At 43.8% G+C, this 27,102-nt stretch overlaps 1 protein-coding gene across 1 annotated transcript in view; it reads right to left on the reverse strand.

The window, feature by feature from the left end:
• Nucleotides 1-352: 352 nt before the first annotated feature.
• Nucleotides 353-27,102, reverse strand: part of LOC133485608 (semaphorin-4G-like) — a 31,917-nt gene continuing 5,167 nt past the window's right edge. Inside the window, 15 exon segments of the mRNA XM_061789573.1 lie at nt 353-5,313; nt 5,315-5,490; nt 5,985-6,043; nt 6,880-7,034; nt 7,114-7,229; nt 7,844-8,066; nt 9,914-10,058; nt 11,426-11,589; nt 12,649-12,809; nt 14,575-14,682; nt 14,763-14,853; nt 16,938-17,036; nt 17,119-17,181; nt 18,534-18,685; nt 25,570-25,813. Of these exon segments, the coding sequence (XP_061645557.1) occupies nt 4,537-5,313; nt 5,315-5,490; nt 5,985-6,043; nt 6,880-7,034; nt 7,114-7,229; nt 7,844-8,066; nt 9,914-10,058; nt 11,426-11,589; nt 12,649-12,809; nt 14,575-14,682; nt 14,763-14,853; nt 16,938-17,036; nt 17,119-17,181; nt 18,534-18,685; nt 25,570-25,705 (2,625 nt within the window). The 5' untranslated portion in view covers nt 25,706-25,813 and the 3' untranslated portion in view covers nt 353-4,536.

Genomic DNA, 27,102 nt, shown 5'->3' on the forward strand with positions numbered 1-27,102 from the left:
ATTTCTTAAAAAAAAAAACATTTCTGTTAAGTTAATGCTGGCAAAAACGATTTTTCATTTAATTAAATGTATTTATTTTGCATCAGGAGAAATAAAACAAATGCCACAAGGGGATTTTTGTTGTTTTGAATAATGTCAGTCATTTCATGTTTCTATAAGCAAAGGAGGAAAAATGTATTAAAATTGAAAATCCGATTTTTCTATTAAAAAAAAAATATATTATTTGATAATATATTACCCAGTCCTAGTAGAAACAAGAACTTCTGGTCTCAACCAATGACAAGGGATTATATTGTACAAAAAAAAAAATGCAGGAGAAAGCAGTAGACGAGCAATGAGGAGAAGACGGAAGTTAGAAGTGCAAAGTTTATTTGACGCGAAAGGCAAATAGCATTCAGTCACTATTTGACGTCAGTGAAGTGAAACAGTGAAGGACGCACAAGTGTGGCGGAATACGCGAAAAATAAAAACAACACGTGGCAATAACAAGAAGAAAAGCTGAGTCATAAGAGATCATAACTGATAGAGTGCAGAGAATAGGCGGATTAGTGACTTCCTGTGAACAGAATATAAACTACACACTACTAAGACTAATGTAGTGCATTAGTGTAATGCTAACAATGTGAAACGCCATAGACGGTCTAACAAATCTAGCATTGATATTTCGGTAGCTTTAAACCATCCATCCATACCACTTACCCTCACTAAGGTCGCGGGCGTGCTGCACCCAACCGACTCTGGGCGAGAGGCGGGCACACCCTGAAGTGGTCGCCAGCCAATCGCAGGGCACAAATAAACGAAGGTAAAAACCTTGAAATGGATATTTGAACACAAACAGTGCAGCAACACATGCAGACAGAGCATATATTCGAAAAATAAACACAGTATAGTTTAGTTGCGGTGGCACGGTGGACGACCGGTTAGAGCGTCAGCCTCACAGTTCTGAGGACCCGGGTTCAATCCCCGGCCTCACCTGTGTGGAGTTTGCTTGTTCTCCCCGTGCCCGCGTGGGTTTTCTCCGGGCACTCCGGTTTCCTCCCACATCCCAAAAACATGCATGAATTGAAGACTCTAAATTGCCCGTAGGCGTGACTGTGAGTGCGAATGGTTGTTTGTTTGTTTGTGCCCTGCGATTGGCTGGCAACCAGTTCAGGGTGTACCCCGCCTCCTGCCCGATGACAGCTGGGATAGGCTCCAGCACGCCCTTCTTCACCCTAGTGAGGAGAAGCGGCTCACAAAACGGATGGATGGATGGTTTATAGTTGCGACAGTCTCCAGGTTTCATTCACAGTACAGTACATTTCAGGATAGGGACTGTGCCCGACCACAAATGAAAGAGACCCGTAAATAATTAGGCTCATTATATTCGCCATGATTTGTTATTTAAAAAAGCGAGGGATTGGGTAAAAAAAAACCAAAAACAATTGCAAATAGAATTGGAATTGAAATCTTGATTTGGTGAATTTGCAAATGTTGAACCACGACTATGCAGATTTACAGTGTAACGTATTTCACTGCCCCCTGGTGGCCAAGGTGCACACGCCAAAAGGAGCAGCACCATGTCCATTGAATTATAGCATGAAATCATGACACAAAAACGGTTTCATTCTTTACATTCTATTCAGTGTTATTACTGTATGTTTGTATAGTGTACAGTACTGCATAATGTTATTTTTCAAATGTTTTGGTCTGGAACAGATGGTCATTTCTCTTGATTTCAACAGGAACCGGCGATTTGAGTGATTTGCGGTACGAACGAGGTCACGGAAAGGCTGCATATCAAATGGAGCCACTTCATATTCCCAACATAATCTCGCTAGCCGAATGCCCAGCGTGGTTGCCAGCGTCATGCTTCATAGTTTCAAATCTCGATGTTTGTTCAAAAATACACAAGTAGCACACACCAAAAAAGAGACAAATAAATGACCTCGGCTGCAACATTGACATGCCTTTGCTGTCCCGCGTCCGTCCGTCTGTTCCACTTGTGTGACGTCTGCGGTCGTCCTCCTACATCCAAAAATGTCCTCTGGCTTGTTGCTATCGGAGTCCTCGAGAGCCTTTCAAAACTGCTGTTTCACTTCAAAACAATACCCACCCAACATATTTCACACAGGGTTGAAATGAATCAAATCTTTTCCAAACAAATAACATCACTTCATTGAAATATATTTTGGATTTGATTTAGTTTGTAAGTGTAGTGTACACCAAATGCAACGTTATTAGTAGGAGACTCAGTCAGGAGTTGAACATTTGAAAAGCCTTCAAAACATGATTAGTATCCAATGACTTCAAATAGAATGTCATATTTCATGAAATTGTTCTTTAAGGCAACTGCATGCATTTGTGGCTCCAATATCATTCATGTAGAGCAGGGGTTCGTTCTCCCACGTTTTGGGTCCAGGGACCTCTTAAAGGAGACGCGTGTAAAACGTCGAGCTTCAAGAAAAACTTGGAATGTTACGATTGTCAGATTGTTTTTTTAGAGAGAGAGAGAGAGAGAGAAAAAAAAAAGAAGCTGTAACGTTAGCAGAATAGTCATTTCTTTCAAGAAGTCATATTCTTAAAAACATAGCTGGACTTTTTTCCCCCACCAGACAAGTAGACGTAATCTTACGAGAATAAAGTGATGTTTTAAGAATGTTTTCTTTACAATGAATCAATTAACCAATTGTTTCATGAGGTCTATGAATAAAAATAAAAAAAAAAAAAAAAAATTGTAATAAACTAAATTTAGAAAACTGCTGCGAAGTTATCGGAACAAATAAAAGTTGATTTGAATAAATATTTTCATGCCCATAATATAATTAACCAATTTAATACAATAAAATAAACGTTGAAAGAAAATGTAAAATACTTATATATATTTGACTTTATTTACAATAAATAATTTAATGAGCAAAATTAACAATACATTCATTTTTTGCTATGTATTTAGCTCATTCAATTGGCTAATTGATTTACTGTAAATAAAAATGACTAGTGTGTAAATGTGTTTTACATACACATTCAACTTTTTCTTTCAAAAAGTATGAGCAAGTCGTAAGCAGTCGTTTTGAATTGAATTGAAAAACAACTATTACCAACCTTATTCTCTTTATATGGCAAAAAGTATATTCTTGAAAAAATGACATTTTTGTTCTCGAAAAAATATTACTATTTTTGTAATAACCACATTTTGTTAAAAAAAAAAAACTTAATTCATGCACCAATTTCAGATTTGACTGAATCTTAAATGATACGATATTGTACAATATTGCAAAGTATTTTGTGAACCCCAAGTTTTAGGTAGTGGCCCCCGGATCCAAGTTTGAGAACCACTGTTATAGAGAATGTTACTAAAAAGTCATGTTGTCATGTTCCTCCTCCTTGGTTCAATATTCATCAACACTACCCACCCCAAAACAGATTTCCAGATAAAACCAAAACGCACCATAAGCTTTACTTCCACACCTGTCAATCTTCCAGTCTCTCTGTCGCAACCCGCTTATGACACCCTGTGACACATCAGGAGGTTGAAACGGAGATACTGGAAGACTCACTGAAAGGCATAGAAGTGGCCGTGTAAAGGTTCTAGGACATTTTGGGGGAACAATTGTTGTGACCTTCGGTGAATGAACGGCAGCAGCGTGTCCCACTACGACGAGTGCCTTCATTTTTTTGTGAGTAGTCTAAAAAGAAGTGAATGGCACATTTAATAATACAAAAAATAATAGTCCCATCTTTGCACGGGGTTAGTACAAACAAACTTTGGCTAGCTCCCGGTTTGAGTCCAGCCAAATATGGAAGTCTCCACACGTTCTTATTTACAGTGTATTCACCAAAAGCTTGCGAAGGAGTTCCACAGGAATGAAAGATGGGCAATGTTGGGGGTAGCGGGGAAGCACTGCTACGTCGCCGGTTATATAGCCACGTCACATGATTTCGAAACGCCATGTCCGTTCCGTGTCTGGCCTTTTGGAAGTTGATTTTTGGGCAAAAAAGGTTTGTTGCGCGGCTGCGGGCCGGACACCTCGGGACTATTCTTCTCTCTTTGATGTAAGTTTGATGTTAATTATGGTCGTTAATTTGCTCGCAGAAGGTCAAATTATAAAACAAGGAACCAATTTGACCACATTTTATTAGCCTATATAACCTTGCTTCTAGGCTAGCAGGGCTTTTAATTTGGCGTCCCGTCCCATATCTTCAATTCAAAGGACATCTTGCCAAATCACCATACACAATCATATTCAAACCTATGGACAATTTATAGTCTTCAAAGACCCTAATATGCATGTTTTCGGAATGGGGGAGGTAACCGGAGTAACCCGAGAAATAAATAGCTGGTTTATTTCCATTTATTCCCACATTTCTGTTAAATTCCCATGGAAAGTTTCCAAGTTTGAAAATGGTCTCCTCAAAGCTGCACGTGTCCCTCAGGGCACAAATGAAGTGAGGTAGAAAGATTTTTTCTTTCCCCCTCAATTTCAAACCTTCACCATCATTCACCATCATTCCTTTCCTGCCGCGTTTCAGAAACTTCAGTCTTCTCGCCGCGGCCTACACGGAGCTCTCGTCCGGCCCGGGCATCAGCTGAGTGCGTTTGCGCTTCTCCAGGATCCTGTTGAGCTCGTCGGCGAAGGACGAGCAGAGCGGCGCGGCGCTCTCGGCGTCGCTCTGCGTGAGCAGCACGTAGCTGTTGCCGTTCATCCGCCGCAGGACATTGGGCAGGGTGGCCGAGAGCCCGTTGGCGAAGTTGCACTCCGGCGTGGTGGGCAGCGGAGGGGCCGGGGGCGGCGGGGCGTCGTTCTCCGTGTTGGGCGAGGTGTAGGCCTCGCCTGGGACAATCTGGAGGAAGCCTCCGGCGTGGATCTCGTCGTTAGGCACCTTGGAGACGCCGTTGTGGACGCCGTGGCCGTTACTAGAAATGGTCTTCAGCTCCAAGTGGGAGGAATTTCGCTTCTTGGGGTTTCTCTTCACGCCCGGGTAGGTGGCGGCTGCGGTGCGTAGAGAGTACTTCCCTTGGTTGCCCACTTGCAGGCAGAAGCCCAGGTAGAACAGCACCACGGCGAGAACCACGCACAGGCTGCCCAGGATGGTGATGAGGGACAGGTACACGGCCTCCATGTTCTTGGCAGAGAGCAGCTCCGAATGGGGCATCCGAGATGCCGGGGCCCCCTCGGAGGGAGCGGGCGGCAGCGAGGCGACGAAGCGGCGGCGAGGGTCTTCCGTGGGCGGAAGGGTCGGGTCGAGGGCGACGGTGACGTTATAGGTAACCACGGCAACCCGGATGTCGTTCTCCAGGGCGTAGCAGGTGTAACGGCCGCTCTGCTCCCGGCCGCGCCCGGATGACGAGTAAGCCGTCGGTTCCGGTCCGGAAGCCGGAGCTGAGGCCGTAGCCGTGCAGCTCCTGGCCGTCCAGCGTCCACAGGGGCGTGGCCAGGTTGGAGCTGAGCTCGCACTGCAAGAGCACGTCGTCGCCGACGCGCACCGAGCGGCTGTGCGTGGACACGTCTGGAAGAGAGAGAGAAAAAGTCCCATTTCAGACCATGTGCACACGTTGCATAGGAAGTGCTGCCTTCGCATTCGAGTTCTCAGCAGGACAAGCCAACCCAGAGGCAGTACTAGATACCGAATTAAAATAAATACATACATCCTTGTCCTCTGTCATATTTCAAAAAACAGTTCCTCGCATATATCAAAGGTTGTCCAAAGTTTGAAACTTGCATTACTTTCAGCCATCTTATCACCTTGCACAGCCCCAAACAAGGAGCTGTCACATTTGATCAGATTGAAACCGTGAGGAGGAAGGCAGCATTCGCCTGCCATGAATAGCAAGCAGATCTCGCCTCAGAATGGGATTAAAAGAACAGAGGAGAGGAGCGCGTGCATCATCAACTTTCAAAAGGCGTCTGCGCGCCCAACTCTGCATCTTTTTGTCTGACTCTTTAATTTCCCTTCCATCGCTGGTTTTCATAGAGAGCAAACTTTTTGAGAATTCTACGCACCGCCTTGAGTGTTGTCACACCCCGCGCGGCCTTGCTGGATGTCCTGGATTAACGTAGATCTGCGAAGGAGAGGCGAGAAAACAAAGCAAAAGTTACTTGCACTAACACGAACAAGATGCAAAACACTCGTTTAATATGGGTGCTGCCATCCGGACGCAATAGAAAATCCATAAGCCTCGTGGAGGCGTTTGTGTTGAATAATTGAACTGATGAATACAGTTGTTTATGTAACACGGGTTCATGATGGTGTACATGCTAGGTGCCCGGTGTTGGTGCAATTCGTGCTCTGCCATTTTGGTTCTGAATGTAACTGCTTTTAACCATGTCGTTTCCGTTTCTGTGCAATGTCCTCCCGACATCATTGAAAATAAGGTTTCCAGCCATTGATCTTTGGAGATTTAAAAGGTTTGAAAGCAAACGTGTACGTGACAAAGGGCATAAAAATGCAATCTTTTCACGGTCGATGGTTTAGCATTTCAAACCGTACTGTGGCGACCGAAAGTGTAGCACTTGTTGGAAACGTAGCCTGGAGTACACAGCTGCGCACTGTGTTTACTTTCAGCTCACAGTTGTTTCTGCCAACAGAGGGATTACGTAATACTTGTTGGGAAGGACTCTGTGACAGGGCACAGTGTTGTTTGAGGTGCGTCGAAAAGGCAGCGGGCTCCTCTTTGATCACCTGACCTGATAATACACACACACACGCACGCACGCACGCACGCACGCACCTATCGCCATATGTTCAGTTTATTTCTATTTGCTCATCGTATCTGCCCCAACGTTGGTTACAACGGAAAGTGCTGTGTTGTGAAAGGCTCCGCTTTGGAAAAAAACACGCCGAAACACGCACGCTCGCTCGCTCGCTCACACAAACAAACACCGGAAGGACACGCACTTGTCTGCGTACGCCCAGACGTCCACGCACGCGTCTCCGCTCCAGGCGCAGTGAGGGTCCCTGGCAAAGATGCAGTCGTAGCAGGAAGCGTACCTGCGGCAGCTGGACAGGGGCAGCTGCACCACGCCTGACGGAGAGCCCGCGTACACGCTCCTCTGTTACAGAACAGACAAATAGTGAACACTGTGACAAGCGCACGTGTGTGTTTGTGTGCGCGAAGGTCAGACAAACAACCTGTTTGACAGAAATGAGTACATTTTCAACCGGCTGCGGTTCTTCAAACAGTTGCAGCTCCTCGATGATGTGCAGCTGACCCTCCGCATGGATGGCCTTGTGCAGCCAGCCTTCATCTGAGGGGCACAAAACATACTATTTGCCATACTCACCAGAGAAGCTGGTCATGTCGATCATGTCGCAATATGCGTAGACCGCGACGGACGTGTTTCGCTCGTCAGACTTTGCTTGTTTTGCTCAGACAGACCAATCAGAGGACGGAAAAACGCCGCCATTATCGAGGGCCAGGAGAGCCGCAGTCGCCGATGCACCTTTTAGCCGGGAGGACAGTAAAACACTGAACACGTTGAAGCCGCTGTTGGCCGCAGCTCACGCACAACTTGCCGACCTCAGACTCCGCCTCCTCGTGCACGTACACTACGAGACAATAGATCTAGTATTTTCCGTCGAATTGCTTTCAATGTATTTTAATAAGTATAAATGTGTTGAAAGAATGACATATGGTCTTTCTATATCAGATATTCACTTTTTCAGTTCGCTTGGTCAATTTTGCAGTGAGCTCTTCATTTTCTCCAGAGATCTGTATTTCTTAGGGACCTTTTAATTGAATAATTTCATCATTATTATTATTTGCTAAATTTAGCGATTTGGCAAACCCCTCAAATAACAAGGGTTCACTGTATTAAGGGAACTGTTTGAAGATGACAAGCTGCTTCCCAGTGGTACCCACCTGTTCCCATGTATAACACATGGTATTCTCGGCCATCCAAGCCTCGGACCGCATTCACAGCCATGTGCGTGTAGTCTGTGGTCCTCCTGAACAACAGGGGGCGGCGGTCTAAAGCCTGGACCTGCTGCGACACGAGCGGGTGTCTTCGGACAAAGTTGAGCACGTCATCGGGCAGGGAGGTGGACAAATTGATGCCCCTGGCCCTCGTGGCGTCTGCGATACACTGAGGGGGCAAAAAAAACGGGGCGAAGAAAGCCGTCAGTAAACAGAAAGGCAGAGGTGGCGGAAATACAGAAATGGAAAATTGGAGTTTTTATAACTGGCTTCAGTGTGTTATTTTTTCTTACTGTCTGCTCAAGAACAATGGTGTAAGGTGGAGGTGGGCAGCAGATAGGGACCGAGCCCCGCCACCAATAGTACAAATCCAAGCGTCATCAACATTCCGCACGATGGCATAGAAATCATATTTTCATATTAGACAAGGCTTTGGCCTGTGCACAAAAACACTAAGTAATGGAGCACAGGTTTCCAAACATATGCGAATAGGCAAATTTGTCAATGCTGAATGTGACAAACTTTTTGATTATTTAAAAAAAAAAAATCTAGTACAGTACATTTGTGAAGACCTGCTCAGTTGTATTTAAGTACAATAAATTGGCATTTATTATTTTTAGGATGTTTTCTTTCCATTTATTTCGGGACGGTACTTTGTGTAAGAAGTTTGACCACCGCTGTAAAAGAGTGACTCAACGACTGGTGACAAATTCCCTGTTTCCCCTACAAACGTGGCAAATCAAGATGATTCTGGTTCAAACGAGGCTTAGCGAGTGTTCAGGCATGCAAAGAAATGTCGACCCCGTTTAGCCCGTGAGCTCTAAACACCTGATTGAACTTCCAAGGGTCCCTTTCTCAAATGAGTGCGGCCGAGTCATCTAAGCGGCTTTGCCCCCCTTGACCGTCTGCCACTTGGCGTTTAATAGCAAAGTTAAGTTAAATTAAGCGTTCAAGTGACAGCGCGGCGGATAACGTCTGCTTTCCGCTAAGCCAGCCACGACCCGGGCTGTCTCGGTACTAAAAGATGTCACCGCCAAAGCTGTGCAACGCAGTTAATTGCAGTGGAAAGGATTTCAGTGGTGTAAGCCAGTTGGGGTTTGGAGTCTCATCTTGCTCCTTTTCCAGACATTCTCCCTCGTTATCAGCCTCCATCTTCTAATCTGCCTCCTTTTTGGATCTCTGCTAAAGATCACTTACATTTGATCTCCGTGGAGAGACAGGAGCTTTATTTTGCTTCTTATGCCTAATGAGGTGAATGTACGTCATACTGGGCGACGGGTGTTTCTTTTTTTTTTTTTTAAGGGAAGAAGAGTGAGCACAGCAACTCTGTTGGGATGTTGAAGGGTGTGCCTGTCTTAAATAGTTTGGTTAGTAATGGCTGGGGTGGATTATTCAGTCGGGTGTATTAAAACAGGGTTTACGCAGCTTAACCTGACAGTACATACATAATAGGGCGTATCAAAACATGTACAGTGATTTGAGTGTGTGTGTGTGTGTGTGTGTGTGCGTGCGTATTTGTGACCGAGTGCGAGAGAAATAATTTTATCTCAATGCAAATGAAATGTGCAGTGCGTATGTGAATAGTGTGCTCTTTTGAATATTTTGGTACGAGATGGATTAGCAAATTAGTTGTTGACAGAAAACTAATATGAGCAAAAATTTATTGAGTGGCAGTATGCGGGGGACCCCCCGCCGACTCCAGGCCCGCTTCAATCGACTCTGCCGGGGCCACAAACGACTCAAAAACGTGATAAACGTGAGGGCCCCCATCAGAGCATGGCGGGTAGTCTGCTTGTGAGCGCCTGGGTGTGAGTTGTGGCCTCCAGCAGCTCCTTGCGAAATATTTGTACACCAAATTTTGGCTCCCAACTCGAAGTGGGGAGAGAAAAAAATAAATAAAAAAAATGTAAAAATAAAAATCAACCAAGCGATGGCTCAGAACTGGAAAAACTGGTAAGTTTTTAAGTCAAGGTGCCACTGTACACATACGTGTGTATCGTATGTGTGAGTGTTTACCGTTCCAGGTCGCGGGTCAGGAATTTTTCCACTGTATTCCTTCCAGTTGGAGCCAGAGTCCTGGGTCTCCATGTAAGGCCCTCGGAAGGCCTCTTGGACATCAGACAGCGAGAAGCGACACAACGCAGACGCCTTTATGTTTTTCCTTTTAAAAAAACAAAACAAAAAAAGCATGCATGCACGCGCGCACACACACACACACACACACACACACACACACACACAGTGAGCGAGAGCAGAGCACACAGTGCAAGCGGCAACGGCGATAAACCCGGTGTTGCCATGGCGACCACAGAAGAAGTACAGTAGATCGGGGGCACACCTAGTTTCAAAAGATGAAAATAACAAGATAAATGGGAAGAGGAGAGAAGGCACAGGAGGAGTTCTGGCAGAGATGTGAGGAGCAGATTAGAGAGTAGGAGGAAAGACGAGTAGAAAAACAGTCAGAGGTGAGAAGCAGGACTTGAGAATGTGGAAAAGGAGACCAATAAAAGAGGTTTCGTACGCTCTCTCATATGTAATAATTGGACAAAAAGAATGTACAAACCCTGTTTTGAAAACCGTGGCTCTCCTTTCCCTCATAACGACGACACGTTGGGGATTTACTCAAATCACATTTCATTTGTCATACGAAAGTCCGCTAGCTTCATGCTAACACCGACGCAAAACACCAAAGACGGGCTAACGAAACTAGCGTCGATGTTTGGCCTTTTTTTGTTGGTATATACGAAACTAGTTACAGGAAGTAATGACTGATCTCCTTCGTCTTTGTTGTGAAATGCCATTGCCTGAAAAAAAATGAAATGCTGGAAAAATATCATTAACTTCATTCATTAGTTATTACTCAGCTTTCATTACATTATACAGTAGTTGACTACAAAAAATCTTTTGACCTTCAACCCCTACCAGTAACATGTATTGTACTGAACTGGATTGTACTGGTTTTATGTTGTAAAACGTTTGCAGTGACATTTAAAGACGTGGGGATGCATATTGAAAAAGATTGTGTTTTAAAAAGTGTCTTTTTGGGCGCTGGATAGGATTAATGGCATTTCCGTCCATTTCATTTGGGAACGATGACTTACGATAGAGTTTTGAGATTTGACTATGGTCATGGGATAAATTAGAAATCATAAGGTACCGCGCTGTATAGTGTAAAATCCCATAAAAAGATCCCTTGAAAAAAAAAACAATAATAAATACTGTAGTGAGGGCGCTCGCTAACGATATATAGCAGGTGAGCACTGCCTTTACGGTTTAATTCTGGCATTAATGAGCCACGGCTTTTCGTGATTTGCCGGAGGGCTCCGAATTAGAGGACCGTACACCAAACTGGAAAAAGGTCTCCAGTCTTAATTTGAAAATGTGCATTTTTAATCTGTTCTCCGGCAGATTTTCCCTTCCCATCTTCCGTCTTTGCCGTTTCATCCTTCCTTTCATCTCGCGCCGACTGTCTTAACATATCGATCTCAGACTTGCATCACTTTTTTCCTCCCCCTCCCCTCTACTCACCAGCCCAGGCCGAAGATGGCGTAGAAGAGCGTGTCGCCGGGCATGACGAAGACGCTGCGCAGCACGTTGAAGTGGAAGTCGTACTCGGGCAAGGAGCACGTGAGCCGGGCCTTGAGGAAGGAGGTCCATCGCTTCTGGAGTGTAAGGCGGCCTCCTCGGTCCCCCTGAGGTGGAACAGGTGGAAAGAGAGGGTCAGATACAAGAAAAAAAACAGACGCTTGGTTCAAGTTGGCACATGGGAGGAACCCTGGGAAGAGAGCAGCAGATGGCAAGGGCGGAGGGGGGTGGGGGGGAAAAAAAAAAAAAAAGCTTATGGACACCTATGGCTAACACCGCCACCTAAAAGAGAGATCAGAGATTAGTACAACGGCCTCTACATTGGCGAGACTAAGAAACCCCTGCACAAGCGAATGGCACAACATAGGAGAGCAGTTTCCTCTGGTGGGGAGTCAGCAGTTTATTTGCATCTCAAAAAGAATGGACATTCTATTAAGGAAAACAATGTCTGAATTTTGGATAGGAAGGACCACTGGTTTGACAGAGGTGTGAAAGAAGCCATTTATGTAAAACAAAAAGATCGTTTTGCGCCATCACCTATCATCTCATCCGCTTACATTAATGTCCTGAATACCCCCTCAATGTTCTCATTCCACAAGAAAAGTGGCAGTTTTGCCACTAGGCAGGTGAACAAAGGTTGATACAGTATATTCGCTCCCCAGTTTTGACTCACAGATGCATTTCATTGCTAATCAAAAGAGTTTAATATGACATCTTAAACTCGGCTTTCAACAAGGTTTAGGAGTGAGTTTATGACCGTTTTTTGTGAGGTTACACACTGATGTTGGATGAGAAGGCCTGGCCCAGCCTCTGCTCTAATTTATCCAAAAAGTGTTCTACAGGGTTTAGGTCAGAATTGTGCAGGGCAGTCAAGTTCATCCACATTAAATTCTCTCATCCGTGTCTTCGTGAACCTTGATTTGTGCACCGATCCACAGTCATGTTGGAAGAGGAAGGAGCCACCTCCACACTGGTCCCACAAAGTTGGAACAACTGAAGAAGCCTTTTTGTTTATAAGTTCAGTTGCTATGTTTCAACCACTGCGGATAACCATGATGAACCGGACGACAGGGAATCGACACAGACATGAACTGACGCGAGTATTAGTAATGGGCTTTATGACAAACGCCTTCCGTCAGGCTATCATTAGCCAAGTCTTTGCTCACCTTGCAAATCCGAGCCACTCGCGCCACCCTGCTGTGGCTGCCGGAGGTTCCGCTCTCCTCCTGCCCTCCTTCGGTGAAGAAGAAGTAGATCTTGTCATCGTCGCCCGCGACGCTGCTGCTCAAGCTCTCCCTCACCAGCGCTGAGCCCACAAAGTTGGCCTCTGAAAGAGGGAGACGGGATGACCTGAGGTTTAGAGTACGAAAGCAAAAATACTTCAAACAAAACAAAAAAAAGTATTGATTCAAGTACTGTACTTGGGGGAAAAAGTAGAGATTCTGAAATATGTTTCTTTTTGCTGTCAATTAATTGATATGCAATACTTGTACATTGTACAGTTCTATCAAAATAGTGTGTTCCCATTGCTTTGCTAACATTGCACGCTGAATTATGAAAAACACACAGGTAACGTACAGCTGAAATATCGAATTAAGTACAGTAACCAAGTATTTGTACTACTTCCCACTACTGGCAACAACCGATTTTCATTCCCCGTCGAGAACGAGACCCAATTTTATCCAGAAGCTCATGTTTATGCATGATCTCAGCCAAGCCATTGACACAAACACGAGAGGCTCTTTCTGATGCCGCTTGTTAGAAAACGAGCATTAAGATGCACAGCTCGATAACTAGATTTCACTCAGCAGACTTGGCAAATAGTCAACGACAGCAAGCTTTTTCAAAAATCATGGAGAGATGGTTATCTTTGGGACGGGCAAGCTTCTGTAGATTTGAAATGTTTTATAATGAATAGAAGGGACAGTTCATTCAGTTGAGAAATAAAAAGGGCAATATGAAATGCGCATGAAAAACAGTTCAGAAATGATAGACTTGAACACAATTAATAGTTAAAAAAACATTTTTTCAATTGAATTATTTTAGACTATAATATTATCGACTGGTTAGAGCGTCTGCCTCACAGTTCTGAGGAGCGGGGTTCAATCCCCGGCCCCGCCTGTGTGGAGCTTGCATGTTCCCCCCGTGCCTGCGTGGGTTTTCTCCGGGCACTCCGCTTTCCTCCCACATCCCAAAAAACATGCTTGGTAGGTTGATTGACAAGTCTAAATTGCCCGTAGGTGTGAATGTGAGTGCGTATGGTTGTTTGTTTATGTGTGCCCTGCGATTGGCTGGCAACCAGTTCGGGGTGTAGCCCGCCTCCTGCCCGATGATAGCTGGGATAGGCTCCAGTGGTCTGGCGACCTTTGTGAGGAGAAGCGGCTCAGAAAATAGATGGACATAATATTAAGTAATAACCAAATACAATACATTTTAACATTTATATAACATTGTTTAGTTTTATAAATTAATTATTTTCTTTCCTTTTCAATTTGTCTTGCAATAATGCAATTGTAGTAACCATTTAACATAATTCAAAGATTGTTAATGTACAAGTTAAATTATTATAATGATGAAACAATCATTCTTCTCTTTCAATTGTATTATTTAAAATGAATGCAATCATAATTAATTCAACAATTATTTAAGAACAATTTAAACAAAATGTATACGTAAAATAGCTTATTTTAATGATGAAAAAGAATTATTTGTCAAAGGTATTTAAAAAACTGCAATTATAACCAATTACTATCTATTTAATACAAGATGTTAAACGTGCAAAATTGTTTACTTGAATGAAAATCATCTCTTTTTATTCATAATCAATTTCATTATACTCAAACAATATAAAATTTAAAATGCTAAATGGTCTTGTTAAGTTGTGTAGCAACATATTTATAATAAATCCAAAACAAATATTTCATGAGATGAATCAAAACCTTTCTTTGGATTAACACATTTTCTGAAAAAGAGGTAAATTAATGCAATAAATATTACATCTCTTAAAAATAAAAATGCTCAGTGTCGTATTAGAGAACCTTGTGCTCACCCCTGCACGATACATTCGCTGATTTTAAAAAATAACTTCTCACCGTTCAGCCATCGCGTGGGAGCGTCCTCCGTCTTCAGTGTGGGGGAGTTACGACGGATATCTGGGAAGCTTCTAAATTCATACTGGGAGGCGGTAAACAGCTCCTGGTCTGAGAGAGAAACCGAGTCCTCTCGGGTTTTGGGATTCTTTTTGGAGCGTGGATGACTGGTGTGCGTCGACGGTTCTTACCGACGATGAGGCCGGCGTATCCCGTTGTCGGGCCGTAGGGACATTTGTCTCGGCCCTCTTCGGGTGGAGACATTGCAAATTTTTCAGCATCCTTTGAAAAAAAAAGTGTGAGATAGCCTTTTGGTTGTGTACAATGCACAGGGGAAGTTTCGAAGTTAAACACAACCTGCCCCGCAACCCAATTCCAAGACGACTGTATTTCCCTATAGGTTATAATGGAAAATGATTTCAATTAAACAGCCACCATCATTAAAAAGTGTACAGAAAATTGTTTTAAGGCTCATTCTTGACTGCCATACAAGTTTAAAAAAAAAAAGAAAAAAAAAAGCCTCTGCGATAGGCTAGGCCATGGTGTCAAACTCTAGGCCCGGGGGCCAGATGCAGCCCGCCACATCATTTTATGTGGCCCGCGAAAGCAAATCATGCTCGTCAACTTCCGTGATTTTTGCTCAAATCTGTACCCAAATTGCCATAATAATAATAAGAAACAATAATGTTGAGATATTGCATTTTTCTGTTACCAAACCCTTCTTCTGCAGTCACTTAAACAATACTTGAACAAACGATTATCCTTGTCTTCTGATTTCAAAACTAGTTATCGCTCAATTTGTTGTGTAATGGTAATAATATGATTTGGTGATTCAACATTTCACTGTTCTAATGGCCCTCTGAGGGAAATCATAACTACAAAGCGCCCAGAGACAAAAATGAGTTTGACACCCCTGGGCTAGACTCTTAATTGTCCATAGGTATGAATGTGAATTCTTTTTGTCTATATGATTGTCTGGATGTAAAATTGCCTAAAAGTCAGCCAAATTGCCAAAAAAAGCGCTGTAGAAAATTGGCCGGATTATTAAAGCTACGTGTTCTCTAACTCACACGTTGGTTCCTTCTTAAAGTAAGTGTTGGCATAACAACCAGACACCTGCGTTTGTGACCTCGTTGGTCTCGAGGCTGGAACACAGCACAGATAAGCGTCAATGGAAGCTTGTGGAGCTCAAGGTTGGAACTTCATAAGATTCAAATAAATTAAATCAATAGAAAAATGGTAACGGCAGCACGATGTTGTAGTGGTTAGCACGTCTGCCTCACTGCTGTGAGGTTCAGGGCTCGAATCTGTGCGCGTCTGCGTGGAGTTTGCACGTTCTCCACATGCTTGCCAGCCAATCGCATCGGGTTCCATTTCAGTCTATGTTTAAATACAAAAAGCAAGACATTTTTTGCAATGTTGGACTCACAAACATTGTTAGCCATTTTTGTTGTTTCAGAACTGTAAAGTGGTACCCGTGTAATTTGTTCTGTGACCAAGCTTAATTCAACTTACTTACCCCCAAAAAATGGTTACGTTTTTAGTAAAGAAAAATAGCATTGTATTGGATAAAAACATAAGAAAAAAAAAAGGTACTATGCAATTTGTGTTTTAAGTGTACCTTTAAGCGGCGTGGCCTAGCCAGTGACATCAGGAGCTGGAGTCGGGTGGGCCGGTTATAGTCCAGTGTGAACGTGTAAGTGTGAGCTGTGGTCTACAGCAGCTCTTTGCGAGTGTTCTCATTTTGTATTTGTGCATTTGTTTGTCCCTTTAAATAAACGGTTGACAGCGCATTGGTGACCGTGGCTCGCCTTGCCCACATGCCAGGGCATCACAGAAAATTAATTTCACTCCATTTTTTTCCAATTCACTCCAGCGGCGGTGTATATGAAGCTCATCCATCCATCCATTTTCTGAGCCGCTTCTCCTCACTAGGGTCGCGGGCGTGCTGGAGCCTATCCCAGCTGTCATCGGGCAGGAGGCGGGGTACACCCTGAACTGGTTGCCAGCCAATCGCAGGGCACATCGAAACAAACAACCATTCGCACTCACAGTCATGCCTACGGGCAATTTAGAGTCTCCAATTAATGCATGTTTTTGGGATGTGGGAGGAAACCGGAGTGCCCGGAGAAAACCCACGCAGGCACGGGGAGAACATGCAAACTCCACACAGGCGGGGCCGGGGATTGAACCCAGGTCCTCAGAACTGTGAGGCTGACGCTCTAACCAGTCGGCCACCGTGCCGCTATATGAAGCTCAATCATTAATAAAATTTTAGCTCGAAACACTAAGCAAAAAGAAAGTCAAGGTACTACTATACCCACATGTGTAAATCACGCATGCATGTAAACGTAACATGAACATACTATATATGCACACAGAGGACGGAAGGCGTGAGTCCCGCACATGTAGAGGTGCGTGGAGTTGAACCTCTGCAGGAAGCGGATGTGATTAAAACACTCCGTCTGGTGGGAGAGGAAGAGGAGGAAAAAAATAATATTTAGTGAAGATATAAATACAAAACTAGGGGAAAAGTTAAATGCCCACCTTGTTGTCTTTTCCCTTGAGAAGACACTGCCATTTTTGCTCGGGGGAGGCCTCCCACGCAATCTGACGTAACACAACAGGAGGTTACATAGCACTGACTATTGTTGTACGAAAGATGAGGATTTTGTTTTCCATCCTTGAGTATAGTGATTCTCGTGCATATTACGAGCTTATTTAAAATTTAAAATACTACGTCATGAATGGCGAGATCAAAGTCTCCCAATGCCAACATTTGGGTCGTCGTTTTTATTGGTCACCTATTCCAAAGATCTGTTTGGAGAAAAACATGAATAGTAGGATATACAGTACCGGTACAGTGAATCTGGATATAAGTATTCACGGCACTTCAACTTTTACACATTTTATGTGACAGCCTTAATCCGACTAAGAAAGATGAAGTATATTTTTCCCATAAAAACATTTGTTTAAGGGGGAAAAAAAAAATACTAGAACAGCTGAACTTTATTTGGGGTTAATCAGTGCCATTTTAAATGTTGGCAGATGTGTGCTGACTCCCACTTAACATGACTTTGAATCTGATTGGTTAATGCTGAACACAGCCACACCCCCAGTTTGTAACTTTAACTAAGAAACTATAACTAAGTAACCAAAGCAAAAAAGTGTAAGCAATCCAAGCCGATCCAAACTGTGGAATAAGTGAATCACCGTGAACACTTTCCAGATGCACCGTATACCGGCACTGTAGCTACCATGCCAATTCATGCAAAAACACACGGGCCTGATTTACTAACATCGCAAAGACTGGGCACTTAATTAGGCGTTGACTCTGTCTAATAAATTGCACGAGCTGTTGGCAACGGGTATAAAAGATCTGTAAATCGACATATTTTAAAGAGGGTTTATTTGCACTTTAGGTAGCTCTGGTGGTTTTCACAAAGCGTAAAATGAGGTTTGAAGTGATGGAATTGGAAGTGTTAGTGGAAGACAAACACAATTACGGAGTTACACTACAGAAATCTATCGCTGTAATGATTTTGGTGAAGCCAATGACTGAATAAAATAAAAATAACTTTTTTTTTTTAAATTTAAAGCGTCCCAAGTTCCCATCCTGGGTAAGATTGCGTTTCGAACTTGGGAGAGGCCAGCACCAGACTATTGTCACAATGCACTGAAATGATCCCTACGCAAGGAAAACCACAGTTGAAAGGAGTTTTGTCATAGGTGGTATGGCATAACTCCTTCTTGTGACTCCCTTAAGGTGGCCCTTAAATCATTCAGAAGTTCTAAAATTGCACTGCTCAATACACTATATGTAGTGATAACTTGTTTCTGGCATTTCAATAATGTTTACACGAGCGTATGTTTTAAATATGGTTTATTGCTTCACAAACAGAATGGAATGCAAATGTAGCTGAGGTAGACTTAAAAGACCGTTTGGACAAAAACAAACTCACAGTGAGCGCAGGGCCGGCCGAGATGTCAGAGGAGTCGAGCGCGAACGCGGCGCCGCGGGCCCCGACGTAGAGGCGCTGGCCGTCAGCCTCCAGCAACATGGTGCTGTAGTTGACGGCGGAAGAGGAGCTGAAGCGCCTGCAGCCGTGTAGATCTGCGGGCGCAAGCGGCATTTGTTCACGATCGTGGAAAGAAACAAAACATCTGCAACATAATCTCCTACTCCACGCTGCAGTGACACTGGACAACTTTAGGGAGATGCAGAAAGGGACGGCTATTTTGAACAGCAACACAAAGTTGTACCTTGATTCACGAGTTGAATTGTACAGCATTGACTTGACATACGAGTGATCGGACTTTTGAGGTTTTTTTTCCCAAGATAGGAACGGTAAGTCAATTTTTTGCTTTGACTTTCAAGCAAACATTTGAGTGGGTTAGGGTTAGTGCTAAAAGGTGGCATGACCGTAACTAAACTCGCGTCACAATCAACAGCAGTTTGGCAAACTGAATAATTCTTCCGAAAAGTTTATTGCCACTCCCAGCTGAAGTTTACTGTCAAACTAAACATAAAACAAAGAGGGTTACAGGTCAATTTAAACAGCTTTGCCTTACGACAGTCCATTCAGCTTTATGCTAACAAACAATGCAAAATGCCATGGACAGGCTAATGAAAAGCATTGGTGGCAGAATATTTATCAATCCAAAAATGCTTTCGCCATTTTGCAGTTCAGGTAATAAACGCCCCTGAACACCATATAGAGGAAAATACAGTGTTTAAAAATCAACGTAAGTTCATTCATATGTCACTGAATGTGTTTGGATACTGTGTACATGTACTTATCATCTGCATCACCAGGTGCACGACTGCGGAATAGTAGCGCAAAATGTTGGGAAAGCCTTTTGATACTTGCCATGATATTGCTCTCTCTTCAATTCACACTATAGCCGCAATGAAAAAGGAATAAGGGTGTACGTGCTGTACGCAGCACTGAACAGAAATAGAAGAAAATCAAGAGGCCCAACACTTTTTAGTTTGCCGTTTCGGCAGCACACAGAGTATGTGAAAGCAAATGATATACTATCATGCGGTCGATTCCTTGCGAGCGCTAAGCAAAGAGACACGGTGTGCGGCGTACTGTATGTGCTCTTCGCATGGTGAAAAGCTGTCGCTTGTAAGTCATGTGACAACGCCTGAGGATTACTCAAGCCAAATGGGCCGTCTATCAGGGCGCCGCTCGACTTGAGTAAACATGACACCGCAACCACCTCTGGGCGTTTTGTAACAGCAATATCCAACGGACAATGTGAGCGAGCACGTTTTGTGAGCAGGGTCAGACAAAAACCACAAAACTCAGTTACAGTTAACCCCCCCCCCCCGTTTATCATGGGGGATAGAAAAAGTGAAAATCCACAATATAGAGTAGTGCATATCATGCTGGAGAAAAAGCGACTAAAATACTAACACGGACCCCCCAAAAAAAATACAAATCAAAACGAAGCACAAACTCTCCAAAAGCGCCACGTTCTACCGGCTTTGACTGTGGTTATACGTGCAGCACATGCCCAAACTCAATTGAATGATGTAAATTACGGCGTATCAAGTCGACGGGTGTCAACCAAGGTGAACAATTTAGTGGCTTTTGGCTTTTGGCTCGCTCTTCGCTACTGATTTACATTTTAAATTCCTACCCATCCACTCATCAGAAAGTGATGCGCACTTTCAAGTGTTTTATGGTCACTGGATACAGTAAATCACCTCCGGTACGAGTTGAGGTTCTCATCAGCTGTAGCAGTCCTTTTTCTGAATGATCGATCTAGAAGCATTGTGCTGAATGTGTTGTTTCAGCAATGAATTGTTTCATTGTTTCTCCATCTCAGATCATCTTTCTACTTTGAAATGAATGGAAATTCCTTCCGCGGCACGGTGGCCGACTGGTTAGAGCGTCAGCCTCACAGTTCTGAGGACCCGGGTTTAATCCCCGGCCCCGACTGTGTGGAGTTTGCATGTTCTCCCTGTGCCTGCGTGGGTTTTCTCCGGGCACTCCGGTTTCCTCCCACATCCCAAAAACATGCATAAATTGGAGACTCTAAATTGCCCGTAGGTGCGAATGGTTGGTTGTTTGTATGTGCCTTGCGATTGGCTGGCAACCAGTTCAGGGTGTACCCCGCTCCAGCACGCCCGCGACCCTAGTGAGGAGAAGCGGCTCAGAAAATGGATGGATGGATGGATGGAAATTCCTTCCAGTACCCCCCCCCCCCCCCCCCCCCCCATGCATGACATAATTAAACAGAATGAAAAAAATTAAACTGTCTTTGCCACATTTTTTTTTTGCTTCAATTCAATTGACACTGTGCTGCTGGTTCTCGTGTGTGCGCCTCGGCCACCTGGTGGCAGTGTAACAAACAACGATATTCATGGAGAGAGTCACTCCTCAGTAAGCCGCAGTAATATTTGTCGTTCTTCGCAGAGGATAAAGAATATACACCTATGAGGATTGTTATATTATCTGTCTGTGTTTCTCCACTGTTTGTGTCCAAATATCCATTGTTTAAAGTGTTATCACACCACAACAGCCTTTCTATGGCATTTTGCATTGTTTGTTAGCATTAAGCTAAATGCATTTGTTGGTCGAAGTTGGCTCAAAGCAAAAATAATTGTCCGAACGGCAGCTTGTATCTTGTAAAACTCAGTTTTAAAAGTTAGTCAGGTCACTCTTATCTCAAGGCAACACCTAAGCCGGCTTGAAATTTAGTGCCTTTTGCCACAGGAACTCGGAACTTACTTATGAATCGCAGATATGTGACTTGCTCCCACCTCTGCCGACGTACCGCATTTCATTCCTGCTGGCTGAGAGTGTGCCGACTCCTTCTCAGCGGGAGGAAGAGGAGTATTAGCTTGGGATTTCCGGGACAATAACTTTGCCTACGTGATTGCGCACACGACCAGCGGGTCCCCGCTGGCAAACACAATGCGCCGTAGCCGAGACGATGCCTGTCGGGTTCCTCTGTGTAATCATAGCATTACGGCGCCTTATACTTTTCTGTTAGTGCGTGCACGTTAGGACTGATTTTCTATCAGACTTTTATCAGTTATGGGTCGTGGTTAAATACATAATGTGTAATTGTCTTTGTGTTATGCTTAAACTGAAATGAGAATGGCAATAAACAGCTTGTTGCTGTTGTTCCCTGCCACCATATAGCGATTGTAACTCACAGTTTTTGCTCTCAACTCAAGACTCAAAAAAAAAAAAAGTGACAAAAATGGAAGAAAAAAAAAAAGAACAAGAAATCAGCCGGGCGATGGCTCGTATCTTGAAAGACTTGAGCGTCGCATCACTTGTAAGTCGAAGTAAAAAACAAAACAAAACAATGAATCAAAAATAATGGGGGCAAGTTATAATTCTGATATTTTCATATTTACGGCACATTTGATGTACCCTTGTACACGTGTGTGCAAACACGATTCAGGTCAGCGGAAGAGCGACCCGAGTTCGATCGGGGTTACATTAGCGTTATACGATGAGGGAATAGCAAGCTGAGGCACGTAGCCGCTGCATACAAGATTGTAGGTGAAAGGCCACGTTTTGATATGGGGGGTGGGGACAAGCAGCAAGCAGCAAGACAAGGCTACATCATCCCAAGATACTGGAGGTGAAGGTTATGGCTGCACATCAAAAGTATGGCACATTTGGAGAATACTAATTTCATCACCAAATTTGAAGCTCTTTAAAACTGTATGACAATTCATCACAAAAAACGTTAACAGTTGCACAGGTCATACTATAAGCAACATTGTACCGTTCTCAAATGTCACACAAGCTTTGTTTGCAAGATTTGCTATTTTTCCAGAGCATTTTGGTTGAAGGACTAATGTTGCGAAAAGAGGCAATTTAGTCAGCTGGCTGAGCGTCTATACCTTCATTAGGTCGCTAAACTACTAAGCGGCTGGATGACAGGAATGACAGGGATGCTTACATTTGCATATGAAAGCCTTCACGCAGGAGCAAGGTCAATTAACTTGAGGAGGACTATTTGACATCAAAAGTGCACGCTAATGAATAGAAAACAGAATTGCATATGTTTCTCCAAAACCTGTATGTACCTTTCAGCATTAAAGGTGCCTTCACAGACGTGTAAGTTACCCATGCCATTGGCACTAACACAGCCCCATACCATCACAGATGCCGGCTTTTGAACTTTGCGTCCATAACAGTCCGGATGGTTCCTTTCCTCTTTGGCCCGGAGGACACGACGTCCACAATTTCCAAAAACAATTTGAAATGTGGACTCGTCGGACCACAGAACACTTTTCCACTTTGCATCGGTCCATCTGAGATGAGAAGCCTGAGGGATCAAAGGTCACGGGCATTCAATGTTGGTTTTCGGCCTTGCCGCTTCCATGCGGTGATTTCTCCAGATTCTCTGAACCTTTCGATGATATTATGGACCGTAGATGATGAAATCCCTCAATTCCTTGCAATTGTACGTTGAGGAACATTGTCCTATTTTCTCCCGCACTTGTTCCCAAAGAGGTGAACTTGGCCCCATCTTTGCTTGCGAATGACTCAGCAATTCAGGGAAGCAATCATGGCACCCACCTGTTCCCAATGAGCCTGTTCACCTGTGGGATGTTCCAAACAGGTGTTTGATGAGCATTCCTCAACTTTCTCCGTCTTTTTTGCCACCTGTCCCAGCTTTTTTGGAATGTGTTGCAGCCATAAAATTCTAAGTTAATGATTATTTGCTAAAAACAATCAAGTTGATCAGTGTCAACATTAAATATCCTGTCTTTGTAGTGTATTCAATTAAATATAGGTTGAACATGATTTTCAAATCATTGTAATCTGTTTGTATTTACGTTTAACGCAACGTCCCAACTTCATTGGATTTGGGGTTGTTGATTAGAGCTGCATTGTTGTACTGTCGCTGAGGTGAGTCATGTAGGAGGACTCGTGGGCAAGGCTGAAGCTCACAATGCGGGATCTAGATGCCGAGAGGAGGAAGCCATTAGAAAGTACCTCAACTTTGGAGCAAAACTAGCCGTCGCTCGGACGATTATTCTTTTTTGGGGTCCAAATTTGCTGGCAAAAGATTGAGTGATAAGACCTAGATGGCGGCAGCAAACTTCACAACAAGCAGAAGTTTGGCAGAGCGCGAACAGTTCTTCAAATAAGAGCTCAAGTGTGCTTGCTTCAAGCTGTTTGATATTCTCGGTCAAGCCGGGTCCCTGTCCCCTGCAAATAGTGGAAATCCACTGTACGCTTGCCAGTCTGCAAAAAAAATGACTACTATTACTGAGTTGTGACTGTCTTCTTCTTCATGTTTGTATAATGTACTGTACGTATTATACTGCCGCCTAATGGCCAGGACGCGAACATCAGAAGAAAAACTGCTTATGTGTTTACATTGTATTGAATTTGATTATTGTATGTTTTTGTACAGTACAATATTGTCAAGTGATATTTTTCTTGAGAGACAAAAAATTTTTGGTGTTTTTTGGAAGGCTGGAACAGATTAATGGCATTTCCATTCATTTCAATGGGGAAAGACAATTTGAGAAACTAGTGATTTGGGTTAAGAGAACGTATTCAACTCAAGGTACTACTGTATTTTTTCCCCCCGGATGAACACGGCAGAAGGCAAGAAAATAAAATGCCGAGGTGTCGGCACAGGTGTAGCGGATGTCGAGCACGACAGTTGTCATGGTCACGGCGCCTCCCTCAAAGAAGCCGAGGCAGCGGCAGTCTCTGCGGGTGCTCTGCGGGGGATCCGAGCGCGAGGAATTTGAAAGACGACAAGTCCGTGGAATGGCATCGATAATACGTCGTCGGGAAAATGGCCCGATGGGCGGAACAAAGAGAAGAGCCGCTTAGGAAGAGCGCCGCGACCGTGGGGCAAACAGATCAAGGAAATAAAGAAAGCTGGCAACATGATGAAGACATTAAAAGACCACAGAAAGAAAAAAAACCTAAATGCTTCCCACCACACACACAAAAAAAAATGATTGCCTATAGATGTCACATGAATGAAACTACTCAGCTCACTTCAATATACTTCATTGACTCCAGGATGCCAGCAGGATGTAATACTGTTTTCGGCCTGAGTACCAAAAATAGTGAAAGGTGAGTTTTTCAGTGAATAACAGAAGAGATACCGCCCTAAAAGCCGCGACTAGTCGAATTTGCGAATGATGAACTGCAAACATGCGCTCGCCACACACAAGAAAACTATTTCTTTCTTAATAAAGCAAAATAGCCCCATACCTTGGTTCCTTGAGCTACAAGGTTAATTTGTTCCTTGACAACATTTTTCATACAAAACACCCTTTTCTAATTGAAATGAAGGGAAATGCCATTAATCCGTTCCAGGCAGTGCTTGCCTCTTTGCCAGAGCCAATCATATTGTAGCGGGATGTGTCTTGTCTAGAACTCAGTGGGATTCATGATAATGTCTCAACTCTTCCCGAATACTAAGCGGAGTATAAAGAGTATACGACTGTGAGTACTGTTATATTGTCCTTCTACATGTTGTTACTGAACCATTTGTGTTCATCCCATTGCTTAAAAGTGTTAAAGCACCGCATAAGAGGCTAATTTGCATTAGCATCAAACTAGCGAGGCCTTTCTTTAGACAGCTGTTTGGCTGTTGTAAATACAAGATGTAATCTCTTTGTTTGATGTTTATTTTGACCATAAACCAACTGGTAGAAGTAACAACCAGTTTGAAGAATTCTTCGGCTTATTGAAGAGTTCAATGTCATCACACAGCGCTCATATCTCAAGTCCACGCTCGCTCGTCAAAGCAAAATACAATTAAAAATCGGCTCGTATTTCGAAAGACTCGTAAGTCAAGTCGCTCGTATTTCAAGGCACAGTACGACGCACTGCAATTCCAACACGCTGCAAACTGCAACGCCGTTAACGAACACGTTGTTAATTTAACACCTCTACCTTTGTTACAGCTCTTGCACTGCATCTTATTGGACTGTGCTGTGCGGATGAGCACCTGTGCTGAGCGAGTGACACAAAACACGCTTACTGTTGCTCAAGACGGTGACGCGCGGAGTCACGTCGAGGTCCGGCGGCGGTCTGAACGGGTAGGCGGCCGCCACGCACCCGCAGCAGCCAAACAGCAGCAGCAGGAGCCGCAGTGATGAGGAGCGGCTCGCCTTCATCTCCACACACGCACACGACCACGCACGTGGTGAGCGGGGTGCATGCGCCAGCTTTTGCTTACACAAACATATTCTCACACACACAGGCCGCCTGGTTGACTGTAATTCCTGAAAGAAGAGAAAACATAGCCGCCATTGTCAATTTGGTAACTGAGCGGCATTCGGTGGGGACTTACTCGAGCTAATCCACCACTATCACAATTATAGAAAACATCAAGACTATACAAAAATGCAATATAACAGCACGCAACGGTGTCAGATACCAAAAAAACACCAAAAATGCATCAGATTGACCAGACAGGATGGTAATTAACTGTATGAATGCAGTTGTTCTCATTTTTTTTTTTAACACTAAGTATGACCTCAAAAACAATATTAAAAAATCAAAAGCACCGTAGACCCAAGTGTTCTTTAAAAAAACAGGCTTTCCCCCCCCCCCAAAAAAGTATTATATATATAATGCACTATATTTTTTAATGTTGACAGTAAACTTCAACTGGATGTGGCAACAGCTTGAAGCCTCTATTTCAAACATTTCTAAATGATCAAATGTAAATGCATTGTACTCTAAAGTGCAACTGCTACTTTTCCACGCCAATGCAACAACATTCCAACTGAATTTTTCTCAGTACATCCAATTACTGCAGTAGCGACTTCTCTCTTATGACGGACTTCCACCGTGAGCGCCGACAACTGCAATGAAAAGGTGCCGGTTGCCTTTACAGCCTCGTCTGAGCTTCTTTTATCAGGTTGCGTAGGAGGCGCACTGAGGAGCCCTTCAGGAGTCATTTATCTCGCTGGAGCACGCTCAAATGGCTGTCAAGGCCTCTCCACGCTTTCAGACGACCGCTCCATCAGTCTGACAAAGTGGTGCTGATGTGGGAAAATTAGAGGCTTTCACAAAAGTACAAAAAGAAAGCCCCACATGTGACACAACGGGGCAGCGGAAGCTACGAGCCGGGGGGCTAAAATACCGTCTGACACGCTAACTGGGACACTTTCAAGTCACAACACATTGAGATCAAGGATAATGAAATTAAAAGGGTGATAACTTTCTCTTCAGTCTCCCTCTTGATGTTCATTCATGGGAATTGATTGATTTAATGGCTTTGCAAACTTTTTTTTTTTTTTTTTTTGCTTTGGGGTTGAGTTAGCTTCAGATACCGCTTGACTGAAGCGAAGAGTAAAAATTGAGCCACTGTAATGCCCTCGCACGGGAACAACGAGAGCCACAGTTGCCGATGTTTTTTCAGACTTCTTTTTTTTGAAAGGGACACACAAATGCGAAATGAGAACACTCGCAAGGAGCCGCTGTAGACCACAACTCACGCCCAGACGCTCACACGCAGATTAACGACTCCAGCTGCTGATGTCATTCACTAGGCCGCGCCTCTTAA

The sequence above is a fragment of the Phyllopteryx taeniolatus genome, chromosome 11, assembly GCF_024500385.1.
Source record: "Phyllopteryx taeniolatus isolate TA_2022b chromosome 11, UOR_Ptae_1.2, whole genome shotgun sequence".
In the NCBI taxonomy this organism is placed as follows: domain Eukaryota; kingdom Metazoa; phylum Chordata; class Actinopteri; order Syngnathiformes; family Syngnathidae; genus Phyllopteryx; species Phyllopteryx taeniolatus.